Genomic DNA, 22,926 nt, shown 5'->3' with positions numbered 1-22,926 from the left:
CAGCATTCAATGCAGGACAGCCAGATTCTGCCATAGCCCCCCAAGAATCATGCTCCTTCTCTTGAGCATCATATTTCTCTGCTCTCTTACAAAGTTTTTCAATTACTTTCTTATCAATACAATGTTTGCTCTACTTTTTTCCACTTTATAGTAAATTTGCTGTTGTCTATTTTTGATTTGTTATGTATTCAGTATTGTGCTCAGCCACTTGCAATGAAATGTTGTTCCACGTACACGACACTTGCAACCATGTTTCTGATATTCCACCTCATAATTCTACCACATTCTAAATTATTTATTTGAAATCTAAAATGTGACTCTGATTAAAAGTTATAAATGAAGTGAAACAACACATTTCAGCAAAACTGAATTAGGAACCAGAACATTGGTGATTTTTAATGAGATGGATGAAGTAGGTGCTTCATTAGGGACTATGGAAGTCTCTAGTTTTTGGCACACTAACTGTTTTTGGACAATATTGTGCTCAACTGAACTAAAAGAAAATTCACTACCTCTGCATGCCGCATGTCATATGCTGTATACGTGTAGACAGTACATCTCTGCATTAAGTTCTTTTACCGGAGGAATGCATATTTTGGTAAAAAAAAAAAGTGAGTTAAAAGTGAAGTGAGTCAATCGGATGGTGATTTTACAGTGTTTCTGTGAGGGACGGAGTAGATGTGTATCAGACATACCGGGGCACTGATTCCTGGGTAAACGTAAAACACACATGGACGACTCTTTGACTGCAGAAGAAGCCGATCTTGGCAAAGTTCACAATGGGGAGGGTTCATCCGAAGCAGGCTGGGAGTTGTTTTTAATCGCCTCCCAGTAATGGGTGCACTTGTTGCTCCAGAGGCATCACTGTCACTGCCCTCAGACCCAGTCACTTAAAAGACAACACCAACTTCCCCTGGAGAGAAACGGCTCAACTCCCGCTGTCGGTGCTGCTTCAGTGGTAAGGAAATACACCAATATATATATTTGTGCGTATATTCTTTCATATATACATTTATATATATGTAAAACCGTACACGGGTTGAATTAGTCAAGTGTTCTATTTGAAGCTAAGCTGGCTAGCTTTAGCTTAACGCTAACTTTGATAAGTCGACTTGACCTCATTAGAAAAAGAACAACAAGTCTTTTTGTGTATCAGTTTTGGCAAGACTGAAATAGTTTCCCGTTGATCTAAGTTAGTCCGTTTTCATCTGGTTCAGCTGAAATAACGAAACTCTACGAGTGAACAATCACAAACATTAGCTGTGACGCGTCGGTGGATAGCGCTGCACCTGCAGCCACTCCCGCCTCGGCGTTTCACTTTACACCTGCTTCTTTTCTCATCTCTACCCCCGGAGATCCTGCTTCTGTTGATTAAACCCGACACCCCGTCCAGGGAAGCGATTACTCGAGGTTAGTTCAATACTCGTATTGGGAACCCGAGGCTTGGCGTTTCTCACTTTTCCCTTCCGCAGTCGCGTCTGGACCTCAACGTCCCAGCTACTAATGGTGCGTTCACACTGGGTCGTGTTGACCCTAATGAAGGCTGATGAAATCCGGTGTCTCAACCATGTATTCATGGCGTTTATTTGGGAAAAAGTATAAATAATAATAGTAATACTAATGAATTTTATTTCAAGGCATTCATATTCTTGTTATTTATGCTTTTTAATATGAATTGAGTTGGGTTTATCACATCATTAAATGCTAAGAAAGGAAAATATAATCGTTGGCGCCAAGTAAAATTGTTGGTGTTGGTCAGGGTAATAAATAATTTCACGCAGTATATCTCTTCATATCCGATATTCGTGTGTCCATCAGTAGCCAAGCCGTGAACTAATTATTTTCTTGGTTTCTTTACTTTTTTTCAAATGCAATAAATGTCGCTTTGGTGACCAGGAGTAAGCAGCAATAGCATTGCATTGCATGGAATAAGTAATTCAATATGAGAAAACATGAGTTTTTTGAATACATGTAATTTTTCTGCATATACATTATATCATCAAAGATTATGTGCCTATTTCAAGCAAAAACATTGTTATATGAACTAGTTGTGGGACATCATATCTAGAAATTGACATGGAAGCTCTAAGAGACAGTTCTAAGAGGAAACAGATCTTTGAATGTTATGAAATATTATGTTACAGATATGAACATAATATTATCATAGGCATTGTTAAAAAGCAAAGTTGGACAATAGTCTACCTTATAATTAGTCGCCCTCTGGGTTAAATGCAGAGGGTAAACAATTCCTGCAAAGGATTAATAGAGTATTCAGACGACCCCCCGCGTCTCCAAATTAATATGAAATAGAAAATCAACTGCTAGGTACAAGATGTTTCCCCCACAATAATTGTGATAGGAGGTTCATCTTTCCATATCGCATTTATTCTGCTGGGATATATGTTCTCACTGTGTATGTGTTCCCTCCAGGTTCTCCAGATTCCTCTCACAGACCAAAAACATGCATTACATTAATGTAGAAACACTAAACTGTCTGTTGTTGTGAATGAGGGGTTTTCATATCTCTAAATGCGGCCATGTGATTGACGCACACCCTACCTTTCGCCCAGTGACCACTGCGATTAAGTCTTGCCCCCATACTTAAAGCCAGAGGTTCAGACATCGGCGCCCAAATAAAGTTTATTTGTATTAAATTTACACAACTAAATCTGTGAAATCTGTGAAACATAGAAGTGCACAAACAACAACAAATAACAGGGACAAAAACGTTTAAAACTGAAGGTTATGGGACAGTGTTCTCCTACCAGTCCCCCCTCATGTTCCTGTGTTTAATCACAAAGTGCTTTCTAGAAAAACACAAACTCAGATTTCCCTTTAGATTAAAAATTCCCCTTTGCATGTTTACATCCAGTCCCTGAAAAAAGCAGCAGTTTCTGGTCTTATTTTATGATTTGCTCATGTTTTAATTGATCATGAAAACTTGAGCTCTCACTTCTCCCTTAGTTGTATGTTATGCATCAATGATTAGGCCCCATGTCAGTCAAAAGGAAAGTCCTTTTCACAGACAGTGTTTCACAGCATTTACTGTCACTATTATGTCTTCTGCATGATACTTGACAGACTTGCTGGTCTGGTTTTGTCTCTTGAAGGATATGACCTGTTTTTAACACTGCTGCTATCCCTCTCCGACATGAGTGAATCATTAAGGTGTGGCCATTGCTCTAAACAAGGGGCTGAACTCTGCAGCTGCAAGATGGCAAAAAAACATTGGATTGCTGAACATAGTAGTAGGAGACAGAGGCAAGAGAGAAAGACAAATGCTGCAGCATAAGCTTACGGACTTTAAATGCTGGAGAAAAAGACATTTCAAATTTCCAAATAACGTATATGTTTTTTCCTCTTGAAAAACAGGACTTTGTAGAGATTCGTTAGCTAAGTTTTGTTATCTATGAAATTCATTGTGGTAGACATCTAATTTGTTTTTAGGTGGTACAATACTGAGAATAAAACTACCACCAGTTGTGGTCAAACTGTTGTCTGAGAAAAAACTGACCGTTTTGTCTAGGATAAAATAAGATTCAAAACTTACAAACAAAAGCCAACTGAGTTGGAAGAGTCAGACATTTTGAAACCTACTTTGCTTTTGTATTTGAGCATTCACATATTTTGTGTGTTTGGCTTTGAGTTTTGTATGGTCATCCATTCAGGCCCTATTGAGAAAATTAATGTTGACAGGTAAGGCTGAGGTGAAATTAAATTGTAATAGATTGTACAAGTGATGTTGAGATGAGGATTGCTGTCTTTCCTGCACATGCTTCAGAAAATTATTGAAATGCCAACGTTACTGCTGAGAAAACTGTATGGGCCCAGGATTACTTGCTTGCATGAAATGTTTAATAATATACCCTATTCAGCAAGTTAGCTTGTATCTACCTCGCAATCACAGCGCATTTAATCAAACAGTAATGTGTATTTTTCAACCGTATCCCTCAAGTGTCTTTTCTAAGCCTACACGCTGATGTTATTTGTAGCTAATCTACTATGAGGAATTATTAGGGTATTTTTGTCTCTTCTGGTTTGAATGTTTACACTACTGTGGACTATTTGCTCAGTATGTTTTATTTTCCTAAAATATCCAAGAACTGTTTTCAGTCACAAGTCAGTCATGCTGTTGATGACTGTGCTATTCTTGTAATGGGTTGACTCATGTGTCCAACTGGGGCCCATTCTCATTTACCCTGAGAAGCATATCAATAATAATAATAACAACAACAATTTATCCTTTATTAATTAATTCTCTGCCAATTACCCATAATGGATGAACCATGAGCAGTAGGCTGCCGTCCACCAGCGCCCGGGCTAGCAGTTAGGGGTTCAATGTCTTGCTCAACAACACTTCAACACACTAGGACAGGGGTGGGCAGTTATTTTGGCTGGCGGGACACATTTCTTATTGAATTTTTATGCACGGGCCAACTAGATGAACAAAATGGAAATTGCAACTTAAATATTTCAATTTTGGGGCATTTCTTTTCCATTTTTTTCATTAATAATAATATAAATGTACCGACCGACATTATTTTGTATGTAATCATCCATACAAAATTAAACAAAAGGAAAAGATGATTTTCTACATTCAATATTGATTGAAAATATTGATTCAAAATATTCAAAGAAAATAGTTTGGCAGGCCGGATAAAAAAATAAAATGGGCCGGACGTGGTCCCTGGGCCGTAAAATAACCTGGTCTGCACTAGGAGGAGTCGGGAATCGAACCAGGAATGTTCAGTATATTACCTTACAAGCAAACATACAGTCAGTGCCATCAGAAATTCTGGTGACAGCAGGTTTTCTCTTAATGCAGAGTTGGCATCTATTTAAGAAAAAAAAACTTTGGTGGACAAACTTTGATTTGACAGTTACTTTCCACATAATTGCTTTTGATGCCTGTTTGGAAAGCAGGAAAAAGCTGACGTGGTGTTATTGTCAGTCAACGCCCAGCTTGAAATGACACACTTCTAATTAATGATTGTGTTACTATTTTGTTGTGAAATGTGTTGTTGTTTTTTCCATCTTGCCTAGAGGGGAATGAATCAAATAGTCAAGAGAAAAATACTAGTGTAAAATACTAGTTTGTCATGTCTCTTACAATGCCATTATAAAAGTAGGGGAATAACTGTAGACCCATGTATTTGAATCATCCGCAGAGTCCGTGTCCCTCTGTACTGCAGCATTGAGTTTTGAATGCTGTTGTCACCATGCAGCTGTGTGCTTGGGCAGTTTCTCCATATTTTTTTTTAATTTGTGTCTTTGAACAATGTATCTATCCATTTTCAGTAATTATTTACCCATCACAGATAGAGCATGAGCAGTGGGCAGCCACTTGAGCAGTACCTGGGGTCAGGGTTTCAGTGTCTTGCTCAGCAACACTTCGAAAGGCTAGGAGGAGGTTAGTAATTGACTCAGGAACATTTGGTACCAAGACAACCTCTCCAACAACATCAGCCACACTACCCCGGGCATGTATTTGTCTGAGAGCTGGTCTGACGTGCGGTGCTATTCTGCTATGACAAACTAGTTTTTTGCCACTGACACCTCACTCACCACAGCCTTTTGTTTGGATTCAGGCGCATGATATTAATCTTGGCCATTTTCTTTTGTGGAGACTTTGTCTGCGAACACTTGTACAATCAAAACATTATTATTTGTGTTTTTTGTTATTTATCAAAAAGCAGGTCTTCCTCTTCCTTGTTGTTTATATTTGATTTATATAATATATTCATATTTGTGCTAATAATGTCATATTTTGTTTTTGTTGTTTTTACAAGTAATATTCAACAATTCTTTAGCACCTCCCATATCAAAGCTTTTCTTTCTCTGTCTCGCAGTAATAGTCTCCATGTTTTTTCTGGGGAGAGTGTGTTTCCTCCTGCACCCCATGGCTTCCCGGGCTGACTCCTTCCCTCAGGCATGACTGTCAACCCCCACACCTACTCTGCTCAATCTGGTTCCACCTCTAACAAGGACACAAGTGCTAGGTCTGTGAACACGTATGTTTGACAAATTAAATGGAAAACCTGATTGTACCACTAACTTCCCAGGTTATCAATACCCCATCCAATGAGTGCAAATAATCCCTGAACGGTTAAATTTTAGAATTGAGTTGGTCAAATGCCGTGCTTTCTGAAGTCACCAGCACTCTTTGTGGGAATTTTCGGTGTGATGTTTTTGGTGGTGCCGCCCACCACCAATTAAACAAAACCGATGAGGAATATATTTTGGAAGAATGCTGTGAATCTGTTTATAAAGCACCAATAAATCAGAGTTAATGCCAAAAGGCACTGAAACTCTTGTGGTGGGTTCTTTTGATAATGCATTTATCGTCATATAACCGTATGTTTCTGGCTACATGATTTTTAGATCGCAAGACACCAAAGCTTGTGAATCCTCATACACAGATTCCTTTTCCAGTGTAAACAGAGCTGCTAAAAAGGTATACAAGACTTTACTTGGGACTTTTTCTCTTCATATAGTCTCTCCAAAATGATCCAAATTTAAATAAATGTCCTTTAAATCCCATGCTCTCAGTGTGTTTGTCTGTGTGCTTCCACGCTGACGTCACTTTTTAATTTACCTGGTGAGTCTTATCTCATCACATACCAACTAGATCTGGTCCAACACAGATGGATGAGGTCGAAGGCCAGCGATTGAAGCTCTTTACCGAGGATTCACTGGCAGCCTCCGGGGCTGAACCCATCAACCTAGAAGGTCAGTCGGTCACTGTCATCTGGAATGAGGAACTGCTGAAAGCTCTGTGTACTCTTGTCAAAGTGCATAATTTCACCATTCACTGTCTCAAAAAAGAACTAATAGCAATGTAATTTAATTTTGGGTGCCCTAATCGCTATTATTTTAGGGCCATGTAATCCTGCCTCATTATAGATTTGTGGCATTTGCACCAAATCACCATCATGAAGGTGAAACTTGCGCTCCTTGTTAAGGTGGTGGGCAGATGGGATACGTACTTTTAAAAAACTAAATAGCAAAATAATACACCTACTTGCCAAGATTCTTAATATATTTATTGTTAGACTGTGACTTGAGGGAAGAATATCATGATGATCCTCAAGGGATATGTGTTTATTGTTCTTGGTGTTGTGTTCATTGTTGCTGTTTTCCACTGTTGCTGTCATTTTAACATGCATGCAGGGGATGGGAGGGATACTTACTTTTGAGAGGGTGTGGGTTAGTTGTGTAGGTGTGTCTCACAAGTGAGGAGCTCTGTGTGAGTGTTGCCGTCAATTATGGCCATGACAAGAGCCCGAAAAATCCATGAGTGACTTGGGATACCAGAGCCAATTTCAGTGCAGTGCTGCCAAATAGTCTTTCACAACAAGCAGTATTGCATGCAAAATTAACATGGATAAGACACTACTTTTTAGCTGGAAGGGAAAATGTGGTTGACCGTAAAATACAATGACTTAAATATTAACAATGAAAAGCGTACACAAAATACAAGATTAATTATTTCCTAACAAACACTTGCTCTTAATGAAATTATATTCGACTCCTTAAATGTTCTCCTTTTCACATCTTTTAAAGAAAGATTTGATTCCAAAACAATTAGAAAGCTGGAGATTGATCACAATGCGAAATAATATAGAATTAAAAAAAGTCTGAATTAAATATAATTGATTTCTGTCTTGAGGTTTCTATTCTTGCTTATATGGAGGGAAATGATGACTGTGGAATATGCAGTGTTATTACAACACAGTGGGGATCTTGAGCTATCACATTAGTGTATAGAGTGTTTGAGAAATACTTTATTGGCTCCTTTGAATGATACCTTTCATATTTCTGGATGAGTGTACATTATATAAATACTGGTATGATCACATTGTGCTATTATTTTTTTCTGTGTTCTTTAGATACCTATTATGCTTTGCTCCAACGTGAGCTGGAGGCTGATGCTCAAAACCTGGAGTCGGAGTCCTGGAGTTTGGCTGTAGACCAGGACTACTTGAACACACTGTCGAAAGAGGCTGTAAAAGTACAGGATGTCATCTATGGTACATAAAGTAGTTCAGTAAAAGCTGGGCAGTATCAGCATGCATCAGAATCCTTCTGATCAACATTCCAGATGCACTAATGGGGAACTTAAAGTAGAATTTACACAGTTCAGTGAAAGATTTTTTAGCAAATACGTGGCCAATTTTCACAGAGGTGTATGGTTGGACTAAGCATATGCATCTAGCTATACCTATGAAATATGAACATTGTTGAATTCTTTAATTTGACCCAGATTTAGATTTTTCAGTGAGAATCATGACCTTATTTTTATTTTTTTTTGTGTTTTATCCCTTGGTTTAAATTCTAGTTTCTACAAGTTTCAAGGCTTAATCTTTGATGTCCACAATATGTTACTTTTACTAATATGATATTAAATCACAACTAATGAGATTTTATACACCCATTTTTTGAATTATGTCAAAAGCATGTCTACATAATGTAGTAATTGAAATCTTATGTCACCTACCCGAGTCATTGGTGCACAGTGACTGTGTCTTAGTTATAATGGCCAATAATAACGTTAAATTCAAAATCTTTTGCTGAAGTTCATAGCATAGATATGATTAGCACAGCAGTATTTATTTAATATTTTTCTTCTTTTTTTAAGATAAGTTTAGCTTAGAAGTCAGGTTTTTGTTTGTGAGGAAATATCCTATTGAGGATCCATATTAATCTAGTAGTAAGGAAATGATAGCACAAATGTTGTTAGTGCTAAAGATCAGGACAGCCTTAATCTTAAACAGTTGGGGTATTTTCATTTTCCTAGAGCTGATCCAGACAGAGATGCATCAGGTGCGCACCTTAAAGATCCTGAAACATGTCTATCTACATGAGCTCAGGCAGTCACTGCTAATGGAAGAAGCCAAACTGGATGATCTGTTCGCTGGAGTAGATGCCCTACTTACCCTTCACCAGTTTTTCCTTAAGAACCTCAAAATGCGTCAGTGTCAAAGTTACGAGGAAGGAAGCTCAAAGAACTACCAGATTTCACAGCTAGGAGACCTTCTTATCTCACAGGTACAGTATATTTTAAAGCTTAACCAGATGTGTTTGATGTAACTCAATTCAAACAATCAATCCAATTTATCTTCACTATTCAATTATCAGCATCACTGTTGACACTCAAGAATTGTATCATCTGTTGTTTGGTCTGTAAAAAAAGTAACACTGCCACTATATCTTATTGAAAACATAGTGGTCTACATGAATTCATTTGTTTGTTTGTTTGTTTGTTTGTTTTTTTTAGTTACATCTTTATTAAATAGTCTCACCACAATTGTATCTGCAGTTTTTCCGTGTCCCAGCTATCAAGTGCTTCCTCAAGGGGGAACGCTTGAGTGTTAGATATTAGTAAGAGTATTGCCTAGATCTTCTCTTGAAATGATTATGATTTGGTGTTGAATAAATGAATAAAGTTAAATTTTAGAATTTAGAATTTTAAAATGATTTTAGAATTAAATTATTTATCCAAAACCAAATTTGCAGACAAAATCATTTGCAAAAATTATGCCCAAATAAATGGGGATGGTTTTGAAGTTAAATGTATGTTCAAGAACGTACATTCATTTCTCACAGGTTTTTTTCAAATTAGTGACTATCTGGCCTCATTTCAAACCATTATTTGAAACCTTTCTCTGAACCCCTAATCTTTTCATGTGCCTCTCTTATCCTGCCTACTAAATTCATTTTCATGAGGAGTGTATAAAAACTGAGAATGCAACAGTGTGCTATTAGTGTGACAATGTGAGACTTAAAACTATTCCATTAATACAAAATGTGTATTGTATCTATTAGTGTGCATTGAAAGGGGGAAAATGTAAGAGATTTTTTAATCTTAAAAAAAAAACAACCTTCAATTAAGTAGGAACAAACTATATAGCTCCAATTGTAACAATTATTAGTAATTTTGATAAAGTGCTGTTTGCTTTTACAGTTTTCAGGTATATTGGGTGAAAGAATGAAGGAGTATTATGGCTTTTTCTGTGGCCATCAGACTGAAGCCATCAGCTTGTACAAAGAACAGATGCAGACCAACAAGAAGCTGAACTCGCTCATTAAGGTAACACTAGAGAGATTTTATTCAAGACACAGAGAGAGCACTTGTGCATAGTTTCAGAGAAATACACTCCTATCTACTAAATTAAAAACCAGAAAGTTTTGTTGCATGTCATAAATACCCTTGCCATTATCGAGCAAATATCTGCAGCAATTCTCCAACAAATAAACCCCGAAAACTGCTTATGAGTACTAAAGAGGTGATTGGATATTAATGATTGTTGCAATCCGATATGCCACGTTTTCAGTTACTGACAGTAATCGTGCTCAGCTTGTGTCAAAATGAAACGGCAAATAAGTGGTTTCTTTTCATCAGAAATATCTTGTCAAATAACAGAAAATTGGCCAGCTACCATTGGTGAGGAGGTTGGGAATCCCTGAATGTTTCCTGTTAGTGACACAGCGCATCACAAAATACCCTGTCCTGGTGGAGAGAATAATTAAAAGCACTACAGGTAAAGTCTCCATTTTAAATAACTATATCTGCATATGTTTAAATACTTAGTCTATGTTTGCTATCAGAATGCTTAAACTAATGCGTCAAGAAATCCAGGAAGTATTAACTGATTAGTTCCCATCCAATCCAATTTGTTTCATTACTGTTTGTATTGCTTTTCCATAATGTTTTACACCATTTTTAATTGTTGCCCAATTTTTTGGACTAATGATGGGCCTCTGTGTCACTCTTCTTTTAGTGTTATTCAGTAAGCTGAAATTTTGTTGTGTTGGTCTAGCTGCCGTTTTAAGAGGAGCAATGTCATGCTTTTAAGGTTGAAATGTATCTGTGAACCACTATTAGCTTATAAAATACTTTATATGATCATATATATGTGATTATTGTATTTCTTATTCCTTCTAGTTGACTCGGACGAATACGAGTCTCTGGTACAGGGATTAACACTCATTAAAGACAACATTTCTCAGGTGAATAGTCAAGTGTCTGAATATGAGAAAGCAGCACGTTTAAAAGGGATCTGTTTGCGCCTGGAGCCAAAATCTCAGGGCTACTTGAAGGACGGACGGCTGTTCCGCAGGGAGGATATGATGCAGGATAACAGGAAGCTACTGTACGAAGGCCCTGCCACCTGGAAGTCCTCTAGCAGACAGAAAGGTTAATGACACTTTTTATTGATTTAAAAGTTGAATTACTCAGATGGTTGTTATTCAGTGTATGACCTCTGTCAGACATTTAATGCCATTTTTTTTTTTTATTTATAAACTTCTTTGAATTCTTATCTTCCACAACTTTTCATTAAACCATTGTTTTATTAAGCTTTATTTCCTCATAAATTAGTGAATAAGTAAATTGCATATTTGTCTCGATACTTTTAAAACTGAAAGAAGGCAGAACCACACATACTACACATACTGACAATGTATTAACTGCCTCTGTTGCCTGACTGCAGTGTTGTTGTTTTTTTTTTTAATCGGGTTCAAAATGTTTCAAAAATATTATCTGAAGGTCTCAGCAACTCTTAGTGAGAATATAGTTAAAACATTTACAGAACCGACAAGGGTTAAGGTTAAAGTTCAATAGAAATGTGCATTTTTGTAGTTTCACGAACCACACATCCATGATGTTCTTCCAAGCATAATGCAAACCCCCATTATCCATAGTGCTTATTGAGCAGCAGAGGAATAAAATATTCTTGCAACATGCAGATAACATTCTGGGGAAATCCTTATTTATGTTGTCCCAAGCATATTTTTCACTTAAAATTGTCACTTCATTTTTTTTTTTTCCATCGGGATATCTGATCAATTGATACACCAATCTACCAACAGCGCAAGTTAGACTGTGTTAAGTTATTCAAAGGTTGACATGTGTCACATGGGTCCTGATCATTAATAATGTGCTTTAGTTCAAGCAAAACTGCTTATTCCACCACAGACAAATCATTTTAATATAATTACTTAAGTGTCATTGATAATTGGTCCCACAAAATGCAAGGTCCATTAGATCGATGCGGATCAAAATTGAACAATTCATTCATTAGAGTTGATGCTAATCAACCATTAACTTCCTATGCAGACATCCATGCTGTCCTGCTGTCAGATAGGCTTCTTCTCTTACAAGAGAAAGATCAGAAGTTTGTATTTGCTGCTTTGGTGAGTTCATCCTCATCGTTCCTTTTTTTTTTAAGAAGTTAACTGAAAATATTTAATCTTTTTAGTAAGGAATTTGAATATTAGTGTCTGTATAAACATTTCATGATCCATCTCAAATTGCATTAAAATAACACCAGCTCTGTTGTGCAACAATTAGGATAACAAACCACCAGTGATCTCCCTTCAAAATCTGATAGTTAGAGAAGTGGCTCATGAACACAAAGCCATGTACTTGATCTCTGCATGTACCTCCACCATGTCTGAGATGTATGAGATCCACACAAGCTCCAGGGAGGAGTGCCGAACCTGGATAAGTCTCATACGGGAAGCCGTGAACTGGTAAGTTAATGACTCCCATTAAGAAATAAAATCATGTTTTATCAAAAACAATTATATTTCTAAATGTGATTATAATGGTTAGGCAGCCTGCAGGTTTTTCGCACCTATCATTTTAAAAGGGAAAAACGGGACGGATTGTCTCAAAATGGAAAATTCTATTCTGAAGTTGTATGCATCTATCTTGACTGTTCTGTTTAAAATATACCGGGGGAAAAATGCACTTGTCTCTGCCAAAATAGGTTCACTCTTATTACTTAAATGGAAGTCTGCATTCACTCCAATATTATATTTGACAAAGGGCAATGATGCAAACCATTTTTAGATAATGCCAAGGGTACAATTCAACATCACTTGTAAACGACCAAGCAGAAATAATTTAATTTAAATAGATTGATTTTTAAGAACTTTAGACTCTATTAACTTTAACTTTAACTCTATTAAGAAGTCATATTATGCCCCGAACAAAAATATGTACTTAGACTGGTAAAAGGTATTGATGAATCAATCTAATTCAAACCAACAGGTTGTATTTTTTCAATTATGTGTATTTAGTGTCATGTGGCTTAGATTTGGCTTTCTGTCCTATATTCATATACAAGATAAAGCCATTAAAATCGCACTCCAGCTCATAGACTGTTTTAAGGATCAGAATCAGAAAAAAACTATTTATCCCTAAGGGGCAATTGGGGAAATGTATACTGCTCTTCAAGAGTGTCCTATCCAGTTTGATTAATTAGTGCAGATGAAAAGTACCAGTACTTTACATTGTTTATTTCTGAAAATAGTCTTATCCTGTGCAAATGAGCATATGCACTTCATATTTGTTAAAAAAAACTGAAGTGGTCACTAAATTGCACCATCAATCCTGTGTCAATCATGTGCACTGCTATCTTGAAATAATTAACCAAATTATGCTAATCTTACAAGTGTTGAAACACAATTATCGTTTCATTTTGCCCATTGACTCGTGAATTTGCATTGTGTTTATTTTTTCTTGAAGGTGATGAAAAATTAAAACATTTTGTTAAAACTTCGTTTTTTTCTTCCCATAAGCTTGAAACATCTAGTTTGTGCAATATAGGAAATAAAATCTTAGATTAATGTATAATGATGGCTGATTAAGATGTCATGACTGTTAAGCTTTTCAGAACTTTATGAAGAGGACAGTGAATTGACTGCTACCCTGCAAAATTATCAAGGTACGCCTGTATCAGGTATCAGACCAACCTGACATGTTTGGTTTGGAACTTATTCAAAACAGGACACATGTGTTTTGTATATGGAAGATACAGTATTTGCTGGAGATAAAATTGTCAAACCGCTGTTTGTGGTTAAACACAGGCACCCTTTAACTGACAGTTTTAACATTTGATTTGACTTTCAAACAGTATGCTAATGAGCTTGCATACTTAGTGAGTATGCAAAGTTGTTGTGATATAATGTCATAATATATTATGTCAGGGTTTGGTCTTTTCTGCATGTAAGTATAAGTTTGAGCTGTTAAAACTGTTAAAGAAATGTGTCATTTTTTTTTTATTTCCTTACTGTGTATCCAAAACATTCACTCACACATATTTCACGATTGCATTTACAGATCAGTTAAAGGATAAGGATCTACAGATAAGGGAGTGTCTGGCAGAAAAACAGCAGCTCTTATCTAATCTGTTTAAGGATTTGACTGGGCACGAAAGCCCCTCAAGTGGCCTGCTACTACCAAGAGACCCCACTGACCTCCTGCAGGGGGAGACACTGCTCCAGGGAGCCATCAACGAGGGTATGGGCTCCAAAATTTAGCTTTGATACATTTTTGGTTTAAATCATTTTTTTCAAAATCTCTTTTTAATTCACGAAAAGTTTGACATTAAAATTACATGACTTCACTATTTTATCTTACTATCATTAAGCCATACAGCACTGAGGCTTCTTCACTTCTGAGGAAGAATGTTTTGACAAGGAACTGAAGAAGCCTCTTGGATAAAAGGATCGGCCATGACCTGGATGAATGATCCATCTAGAATTCATGTCTTTAAAATTCAGTTTGTTTGAATTTATAAACAACTGATCGAAATACCATGGAGAACGACATCCGGTGGGCGTCAAGGAGATTCTGGTCTACCATCCAGCAGCTCAGGAGAGGGGAAGCAGTGCTCTGTCAACACTGTGTACAGTGGGAGTGGAGCGCTGCTGACCTAAACTCGAGATGTTGTAGATCTGTGGCAGAAATACTTCTGAGACCTCCTCAACCCCCTTGAAACGCCTTCCAATGAGGAAGCTTAGCCAGGGGACTCTGGGGATGACACACCTATTTTGAGGGCTGAAGTTGCTGAAGCAGTCACAAAGCTCTTCAGCGGGGCCCCGGGGGTGGATGAGGTCTGCCCTAGGTTCTTCAAGGCTCTGGATGCTGTAGGGTTGTCCTGGCTGACATGCCTCTGCCGCATGGTGTGGATGTTGGGGACAGTGCCGCTGGACCGACAGACTGGGGTGGTGATCCCCTTTATTAAAAGGGGGGATCGGAGGGTGTGATTCAACTACAGGGGGCACCAAACCCCCGTCATACGAGCTGTGTGGTCCCTGTATGATCGGTGTCGGAGCTTGGTCCGGATTGCCGGTTGTAAGTCGGACCCGTTTCCGATGACAGTTGGACTCCGTCAGGGCTGCCCTTTGTCACAGATTCTGTTCATAACTTTCATGGACAGAATTTCTAGGTGCAGCCAGGGCGTCGAGGGGATCGAGTCTCTGCTTTCTCTAGATGATGTGGTTCTGTTGGCTTCATCAGGCCATGATCTCCAGCTCTCACTGAAACGGTTCGCAGCCGGGATGAGAATCGGCATCTCAAAATCCAAGACCATGGTGCTCAACCGTAAACTGATGGAATGCCCACTCCGGGTAGGGGAAGAGCTCCTGTGGAGGAGTTCAAGTATCCAGTTCAAGGGTCATGTTCCCGAGTGAAGGAAGGATGGAGCGTAAGATCGACAGGCAGATCGGTGCGGTGTCTGCAGCAATGCGGACTCCGTAGTGAAGAGGTGAAGGTGAAGAGGAAGCTGAGCCAAAAGCTGAGCCCTCTCCCCTCTCTCTCGATTTACCGGTTGATGGATGTTTCCACCCTCACCTATGGTCACCTGCTTCGGGTAGTGACCGAAAGAATGAGATCGCTATTACAAGTGGCAGAAATGAGTTTCCTCCACAGGGTGGCCGGACTCTCCCTTAGAGTTTAGGGTGAGAAGTTTGATCATCCAGGGGGAGCTCGGAGTAGAACTGCTGCCCCTCCACATAGCGAGGAGTCAGATGAGCTGGCTCGGGCATCTGGTCAGGATGCCTCCTGGACACCTTCCGGGAGAGGTATTCCGGGCATTTCCATCTGGGAGGCGGCCACAGAAAAGACCCAGGACACACTGGAGAGACTATGTCTACATTCTGGCCTGGGAATGACTTGGGGTCCCCACCAGAGGAGCTGGACCATGTGGTGAGGGAAACGGGGGGTCTGGGCCTCACTGCTCCGGCTGCTGCCCCCACGACCTGACTCCGGATAAGCGGGGGAAGATGGATGACTGATGAATGATAGAAATTCATACCATCTTATTTTAATTGCGATTCTGTGCTTCAAATGGGGGAGAGAACATATTTGTGTATACATGTGAGCGTTAAAAGCTATATTTTTTTGCCTGCAGTGGAAATCTTGCAGTCCCTGGTCCTTCCAAGTTTAAGAGACCCAAACCTTCTGGATGGAAACAAGAGGTTCCGAAGAATAGAAGCATACAGGGCGGCTGATGGTAACCTTGCTGTAAAACAATGAATGCTGTTTTTCAGATATACATTAAGAAATTGTTTTTCTGATACATGATGCTTCATTGTACTGCATAGATGGAGTTGGAGCTGAGGACCCTCATGGCAGTGAGGAAACTCCTATAGACCCTCAACCGAAAGAGCTTTACCACAATGAGGGACAGGAACAATCTGTGAGTGAGTCCAGTCCAAAAGATCTAAATCTTACTTCCATCTTTGCCTAGTTAAAAAAAATAACTGTTCTTTATTTAACATCAAGGCCGATGGTCACACAGAGATTCAGAACAGCAGTTCAATCTCCACTGATTTGCCTGAGGTATAGGTGACACTTTTTTAAAAGTAAAAAAAAAATCCCAGATTTTAATTTTTCAGTGCAATTCATTTGTATGCATTATTTGCATTACTTTCCTCTGTAGGTATGTGACCACTTGATACTGCTGGGGCAGAGGCTGTATAGTTTACAAGTAAGTGAATGTATTTTTTAAAATCATGTCTGTACTGCCATCTTAGGAAATTTGAAGGTGGGTGTTATCATTAAACTGTTTAATGTTTATTCGGAACCCCACTATTTTACATTCAGCAAGAAAACATCCAAAAATGATGAGGGAAGAAATAGAAAAGAAATTGAATCTCCTGCAAAAAAGAAATCCTGAAAACAATTGCAGGGTACTTCTTTTAAAGGAAATTATCAAAATAGTAATTATATCATAGGTCTAATCATGACACTTATCAAGTTTGATGAAGCAATATAGTATTTGTGTGTCCCAACAACATTTTATGCTTCATGGATAATAGAGCTCTCTAGTGTCTGGAGACTTTATTTTCAGGATCAGAAGATGACACTTTTGGAAAACCCTGGTCTTATAAAGTCTGTTCTACAGTATTTCCCATTCACTGCTATTCACAGAAGAGTTAAGTGTCATATTCCTTTTAAATTCTTCAACATACAGGCTATCATTGCCCAGCAAGACAGTAGGATTGAGCTGCAACAAGTCCTGCAGTCAAAGAGCAAGCCCCCACGTTTCTATAGTAGCATCCTGCTGGAGCAGGAGAAACAGCGAAACTTGGAGAAGCAGAAGGAGGAACTTGCCAACTTGCACAAGCTGAAGGCACAGCACCGTCAAGTGGAACAGCAATGGGAAAAGGAGAAGGAGCAGCAGAGCATCAAGATTAAGGCCCATGAGGCTGAGTTGAAGCAAAGGGAAGAGAAATGCAGGAGGTGGGAAGAGAATCTCAGTGAGGAGAAGTCCGAGCTCAAGAGACAGAAGCAGAACTACCAGCAGGACCTGGAGCGCCTGCGGGAATCCACCAAATCAGTGGAGAAGGAGGAGGAGCGGCTGAATCAGGAGAAAGAACGTCTGGAGCAGCTGCAGGAGAAATTTAAGAAGCACATGAGCCTTGTGAACTCAGGATACCATGATGATCCCACTTGTGTGAGAAATGGAACTGTAACTTTGATAAATATTATTCACTAACTTGCATAAAATTCTCATTATAATGAGAGGATACTTCCCTTTTTGAATCTTGTCCTTCATGTCCTCTTTCTCTAGTCCTTAACCCCCTCCAATTACCAGTCCTTCAGGGGAAGCCTAGTGAACGGAGTTGGGAATTTATTCCCTCAACCCCAGATCTTCCCAAAGGAAATCCCCCCAAAAGTTCCACCCCGAAGAGAGAGCATCATCTACCAGCCAGGGAAGTCTGAGATGCCCATCCATCTGGTCAACACTACCAAACAGGTGTTCAAACCAGCCACTTTGCAGCAGCAGATCCCCACCAAACTCGCCAATGTTTCCAAGGAGAAAGACAAAGGTTTCCGGAAAAAGGGATCCCACCAAAGAACACACAGTGCCGGTCAGTGTTCTTGCATTGTCACAATCTCTTCCTCCAGTCTGTTTTGGATAATCGCCCCTCTCTGAACTTTCTGATACTTGGCTGCAGCTAAACATTTAGGAAAACTTGCAGTTTTTAATATGGCAGACGACATACCAGACCTTATATATATTTTGCTTTTCTTCGAAATGTATATATTTTGGCATCATTAGTGTCAAAATATGCATCTCAAAACATTTCAGGGTCATAAATACCTGAACTTTGATATTCTTTTGAAGCAATTCCTAACACAGCAGTTTACATTAAAAAAAAAAGAACTTTCGTATCATCTTAAAAAAAGACACAAACTTGAAAAGATCATGTCAGGAATATTTAAAGGCCTCAGTGCTAATGGTGGTTCTTTGTCCAACCAGCCTCAATCGACGTTAGCCAGGTGGTACCCATCCGAGTGACTGGAAAAGAAGGAGGGAGTCTGCGAGCCATCAGGAATGTCAGTCCACACTCAATCCAACAGTCAGGTATGATCAGAAAGCAGACAGATACATTGCCCTTCATTAACCCACATTTGCTGTAAACCTTACTATGATATGAAATTGTAAATATTTATTTGATTGGTTTGTCTGCTCAAGGGGTAAGGTGAACTGAATATAAGATATATTATAAATTCAAATACAATTGACAAAGATAAATCCCAATGTGGGTGGTGAACACCCTCTCTTTGTTTAAGAAATAGGCTTAAAACTTTCCATTTAGAGAGATCTTATAATTAAGGTTAAGCCAGTCCCTAGTTATGCTGCCATTGACTTCGCCTGCTAAGGGATCTCTCATGATGCGGCTCTCTCATATCCCATCGATGGATGATAGTAACACCATATCTTCTCCTGACTTCTTCGGCTCTTTCATCTCGCAGATTCCCATGGGACATGGTTTGATCTCCTCCAGCAGTCTTGCCAGGCATCTACCACTTTTCCTTTTCTGAGTATACAAGCTATTGTATTATTTCAGCTATTATCATGTGTCAGAGAGCACGCCTTGTTTAAGTAGTAATAAATCATTAGTGCCTGTCCCTCCCAATCCTCATATCCCTCTTTGTCTCTATCACATTCTTGCTTTCTGTCCCTTTCTCTTTGTATCCCAACGGGTCGAGACAGAAGGCTGCTCTTGTCTCTGCCCTGCAAAAGCGCGGCATTTCCTTGCCACTGTTACCAAGTGCTAGCTTGTGGGGAACGTTGGATGTTCTGTAAATCATTTTGAAGAGGTTTACATGCATAGATGTAAATTTTCATAAGAGAACTGTGAAGTGAGTTGGCGCTATATAAATCAAATCTTCCTTGATGTCAATCTGACACAGACAAGTGGAACTAGAAGATGAATTTTGTCCTGTAGCATTACCTTTGCTTTTTTTTTTTTAGACACCTTCAAGCCACCAGGGTCTGTCCACAGTGTGAAGATGTCCCAATCCTTTAGCACACCTGTCAGGAGCAGCGGTGACGATCCACCCCCTGTGCCTCCCCCTTTTCCCAAAGAAGTTCTGGAAATGTCTAAAGAGAAGGTGATATTTCTCTAATCTGCTGTCTGTTAAGGATTTGGGTAATCCGGCTTGAAGACTTTTGCACAAAATTGTAAAAAAAAAATGAAGGGCTTTTCAAAGCCTGTGATGCACACATGTCCAGTGAGAGGACTGGAACAAGGGAAAGAAACGCTAATGGACATCATTTTATAAAAATATGTACTCTAATGGTCTAGGTCTATAGAAAAATGGGATGTACTTATTATTTTATAATTTTATTCTGAAATTTACAGAAGGTTTTAATGATTTTATGTTATGCTGTGCCAAATACTTTTGAGAGATTCTTCTTTGTTTTTTTATTTAAAATCTACCTTGGTTTTTAATTTAAAGAGTAGCCATGTGAGGTAGCTATACACTGAGTTTCAGAAAAGGAACATTAGTTAAATTCCTAGAGAAAATGCAAAGTGTCCAACATCAATTTGAGATGTTGTGGAATGAAACATTTATAGCCACAGGTTTTCTTTCTTGTGAAACCCTTTGCCATTACATGTATCAGTCACAGTTTTGTTTTTTTATCAGTGTGGAACAGACTGATGGGAGGTTGTTTTATATGCGAAATGTGAAAGAAAATATACAACTGTCTGACCATGTATTGATGCATTAAAGTCTTGTAACACTGTATTTTCTTTGTATCAACACTCCATCTTCAGTATCACCTGCAACTGTAAAATTGATACCACCACTGGGGATGCAGGGACAATGGCTTTTTTTAAGTCAATACTAAAGTTTTAAGGAGATATATTATGTAATTTAATAATCTAATGCATTTGCAACTTCTTCATCCTTTTACTTCATGAAGAAATCTTGGTACTTTGAAATAGTAGTTAACCATCCTTTTCTTTACATCCTTTTAAAGATAATTCAAAAATAAAAAATTAGGCAGGCTGGTTCAAAATGAGTAAAGTAACCACTCAGTCACATTCAACCAACTTTGTGTTTTCACTGACTTAAGGATAAAACAAGAGGGCTGCTGTTCACAAATTTACATGCACACAGTTTTGGGCTAAATGTCGGCCTGAGTGATCTAATGATCATTTAATGTATGATGATTGCATAGGTTTTAAAAAAGCTAGTTATAAAGAAAACCTTGTTTTAAATAAGCTGGCTGTATAATGGGCACTATGATCTCAAATTTATGTAAATGCTTGTGAATGCATCTTACATGCCATCACTGATTTGCCCATGTGAGCTTTTTTTTAAATCACAAAGAGATAAAATTTTAAGAAATATACTATCTGGTAATTTATTTCATTTCAAGGGTATGAGCAGTTTTATGGTAATTTCAAAACACGATTTTAGGTCATTTCTTGCAAATGTGAGTTAATCTATTAAAGGGACCGAGTTGAACTGTTGTACTTTTCTAGTTTCAGAAATTACTGAAATGAAGTGACAGAGGGGGTGACCTGGATGCACAGTACTTTTATATTTTTAAAATTCAGTATTCAGTATCACTCAGTCAGTCTATCCATCCATTGTCTATTGCTGATCCTGCAGTCAAGGTCGCATGTGCTGTTTAAGATGTACCACAACCTGACTTCTGTTCTCATCTCTCTACAGAGTTGAGTTTTAAAAATATTTTTATTCAAACCCTATAATTAAACAAGAAATATACAAGGAAAATGTAAAATATTCAGTTTTACTCAATGGCAGACAAAGAAATTAACATAACTGATTCCGTCTTGTTTTTGCTTGAATAATTTGGATGACAAATAAACAAATGGAGGGTAAAGTTAACCCTGAGCAACTGAGAAACAAAACCATTGAAAGATCAAACAGTGGCATCAACCTAGGACATTCAACAAAGAAATTAAGCCATTTTTTAAAAGTGTGAACAAAACAAACAGTATCCTGTCACCCCAGGTTCAAAATGTTCTTTCAATGTGCTCATGGGTATAGTGCCATGCACAATCCTCCACTGGAGATCACTTGTTTGTTTTTCCCAGTGGCGGTTTGTACAGGCTCGCAAGCTCCCTCTTCGGGGAGATGTCTGAACCATAAGAGTCAAGCCACTTAGACTCCTTTACCTGTGACAAAGACTGAAGGTTTAGGATTGTGACACAAGTTACATAACGGTCTTTCTTCCTGGATCTTGAAATGTCTTTAGGCATTGGGTCTTAAAGTTGAGCAGAAGGCCATCTTTGTCTCCCCACTCCCCAAACCAGGGTAGGAACATCAGCAAGTGGAACCTCATGTTCTCACTCTAGGACTCATGGCAGGAATGATCCTCACAAACCATTGCAGATGGACGGCAAGGGCAGCGCATAAACAATAATATAGAGACTGGGACCTCAGAAAGTTATTGAAACTCAAGTTATTCCATTATTCCAGTTATTCCACCAGCCCAGGGTTTCATCATCAACCTGCCTAAATGCTAGGACCTGCCAGACTTGGAGGACTGAACTGTAGAAAGGCATAAATCCAGTTTGGGAATCCGTTGCTTGTCAAACAATCCTTTAACAATCCTTTTGTCGCTGTTATTGAAACAAGCTTGTGCCAAAGTGTTGCAATCAATTTCATTATTTTCCTTGTTTGACAACCGAGGCAGTAGCCACCTCCACTTGTCAAAGCTACCTTTGTACTTACTTTGTCTTTCATTCCCTCCTAGTTTATAACTCTAAAGGCCTCAGTTCCTAAATGCAACCTTAACACCCATAGTATACAAGCTGACAGAACCTTTTTTCACCCTTAAGTTTATAATGGGAAGTCGGCAAGGTGTTCTGCCAGCAGTATACATGCAATTCTTCATCCAAAACAAGAGGTTATCAAAATCTTGAAATTTAAATGAATAATATTGAGGAAGGGCTGGGTGGAGATGGAGGTTCCACCACTGAGTCTCTGCTGAAAGAGGGGCGACTCAAATTTGGCACACGCCAGGAGAGTGTAAAGGGACCTTTGGTCAGGTCCTGGTTGCTCCAACTTAAGAATATGGATGCCCCAAGTTCCTTTTTTTCATCCTCGAAAGACAAACTGCTCAGCAAAAGGAATTGCATTGTTTACAGTTACCTGAAAGCAGCGTTACCATTGAACCCATGGAAATGAAGGCTCATGTGCCTTCATGTGCCTCATGTGCTAACCAAGCCCAGTAGAATCTAACGATAGGACCTCCCTCAACTCACCCCAGAAGAAGAACTATTGTAGAAGAGGAACTAACTTTCAAAGAGCTCACCACTAACATCAACCAAATGCCTTCTGGCTGAACACCAGGACTT

General features: G+C 38.7%; 1 protein-coding gene across 8 annotated transcripts; it reads left to right on the top strand.

Annotated features, from left to right (window-relative positions):
* The first annotated feature begins 711 nt into the window (after window positions 1-711).
* On the top strand, window positions 712-20,338 carry arhgef18a (rho/rac guanine nucleotide exchange factor (GEF) 18a). 8 transcript variants are annotated; one of them, XM_086176300.1, is made up of 23 exons: window positions 712-958; window positions 1,356-1,410; window positions 5,850-5,999; window positions 6,382-6,454; window positions 6,645-6,729; window positions 7,890-8,030; window positions 8,798-9,048; window positions 9,965-10,090; window positions 10,424-10,541; window positions 10,946-11,197; window positions 12,119-12,195; window positions 12,353-12,534; window positions 13,675-13,733; window positions 14,129-14,308; window positions 16,203-16,304; window positions 16,396-16,490; window positions 16,577-16,633; window positions 16,734-16,781; window positions 17,268-17,750; window positions 17,868-18,168; window positions 18,561-18,665; window positions 19,058-19,101; window positions 19,560-19,732. In XM_086176300.1, the coding sequence occupies exons 3-23, from the start codon at window positions 5,932-5,934 to the stop codon at window positions 19,593-19,595; spliced, it is 2,883 nt and encodes a 960-aa protein (XP_086032426.1). In that variant the 5' UTR covers window positions 712-958; window positions 1,356-1,410; window positions 5,850-5,931; the 3' UTR covers window positions 19,596-19,732. The 8 variants fall into 8 exon arrangements, with proteins under 8 accessions (XP_086032426.1, XP_086032423.1, XP_086032424.1 ...); XM_086176297.1 differs by lacking the exon at window positions 19,058-19,101 and adding an exon at window positions 5,319-5,410 and having other exon boundaries at window positions 715-958; window positions 19,560-20,338; XM_086176298.1 differs by lacking the exons at window positions 1,356-1,410; window positions 19,058-19,101 and adding an exon at window positions 5,299-5,410 and having other exon boundaries at window positions 715-958; window positions 19,560-20,338.
* Window positions 20,339-22,926: the final 2,588 nt, after the last annotated feature.

This window comes from Fistularia commersonii, chromosome 28 (assembly GCF_037954325.1).
Source record: "Fistularia commersonii isolate RoL2024-O1a breed Wild chromosome 28, RoL_Fcom_v1.0, whole genome shotgun sequence".
NCBI classification, from domain to species: domain Eukaryota; kingdom Metazoa; phylum Chordata; class Actinopteri; order Syngnathiformes; family Fistulariidae; genus Fistularia; species Fistularia commersonii.
This window is presented reverse-complemented; position numbering and strand designations above follow the sequence as displayed.

What these genes read in the sequence shown, in the direction of transcription:
- arhgef18a (XM_086176296.1), top strand. Translation starts at nt 5,932, where the DNA reads ATGACTGTCAACCCCCACACCTACTCTGCTCAATCTGGTTCCACCTCT. An exon ending in AGTTTGTATTTGCTGCTTTG is followed by an intron (nt 12,196 to 12,352) that starts GTGAGTTCATCC and finishes TGCAACAATTAG; the next exon opens with GATAACAAACCACCAGTGAT. An exon ending in ACACTCAATCCAACAGTCAG is followed by an intron (nt 18,666 to 19,559) that starts GTATGATCAGAA and finishes TTTTTTTTTTAG; the next exon opens with ACACCTTCAAGCCACCAGGG.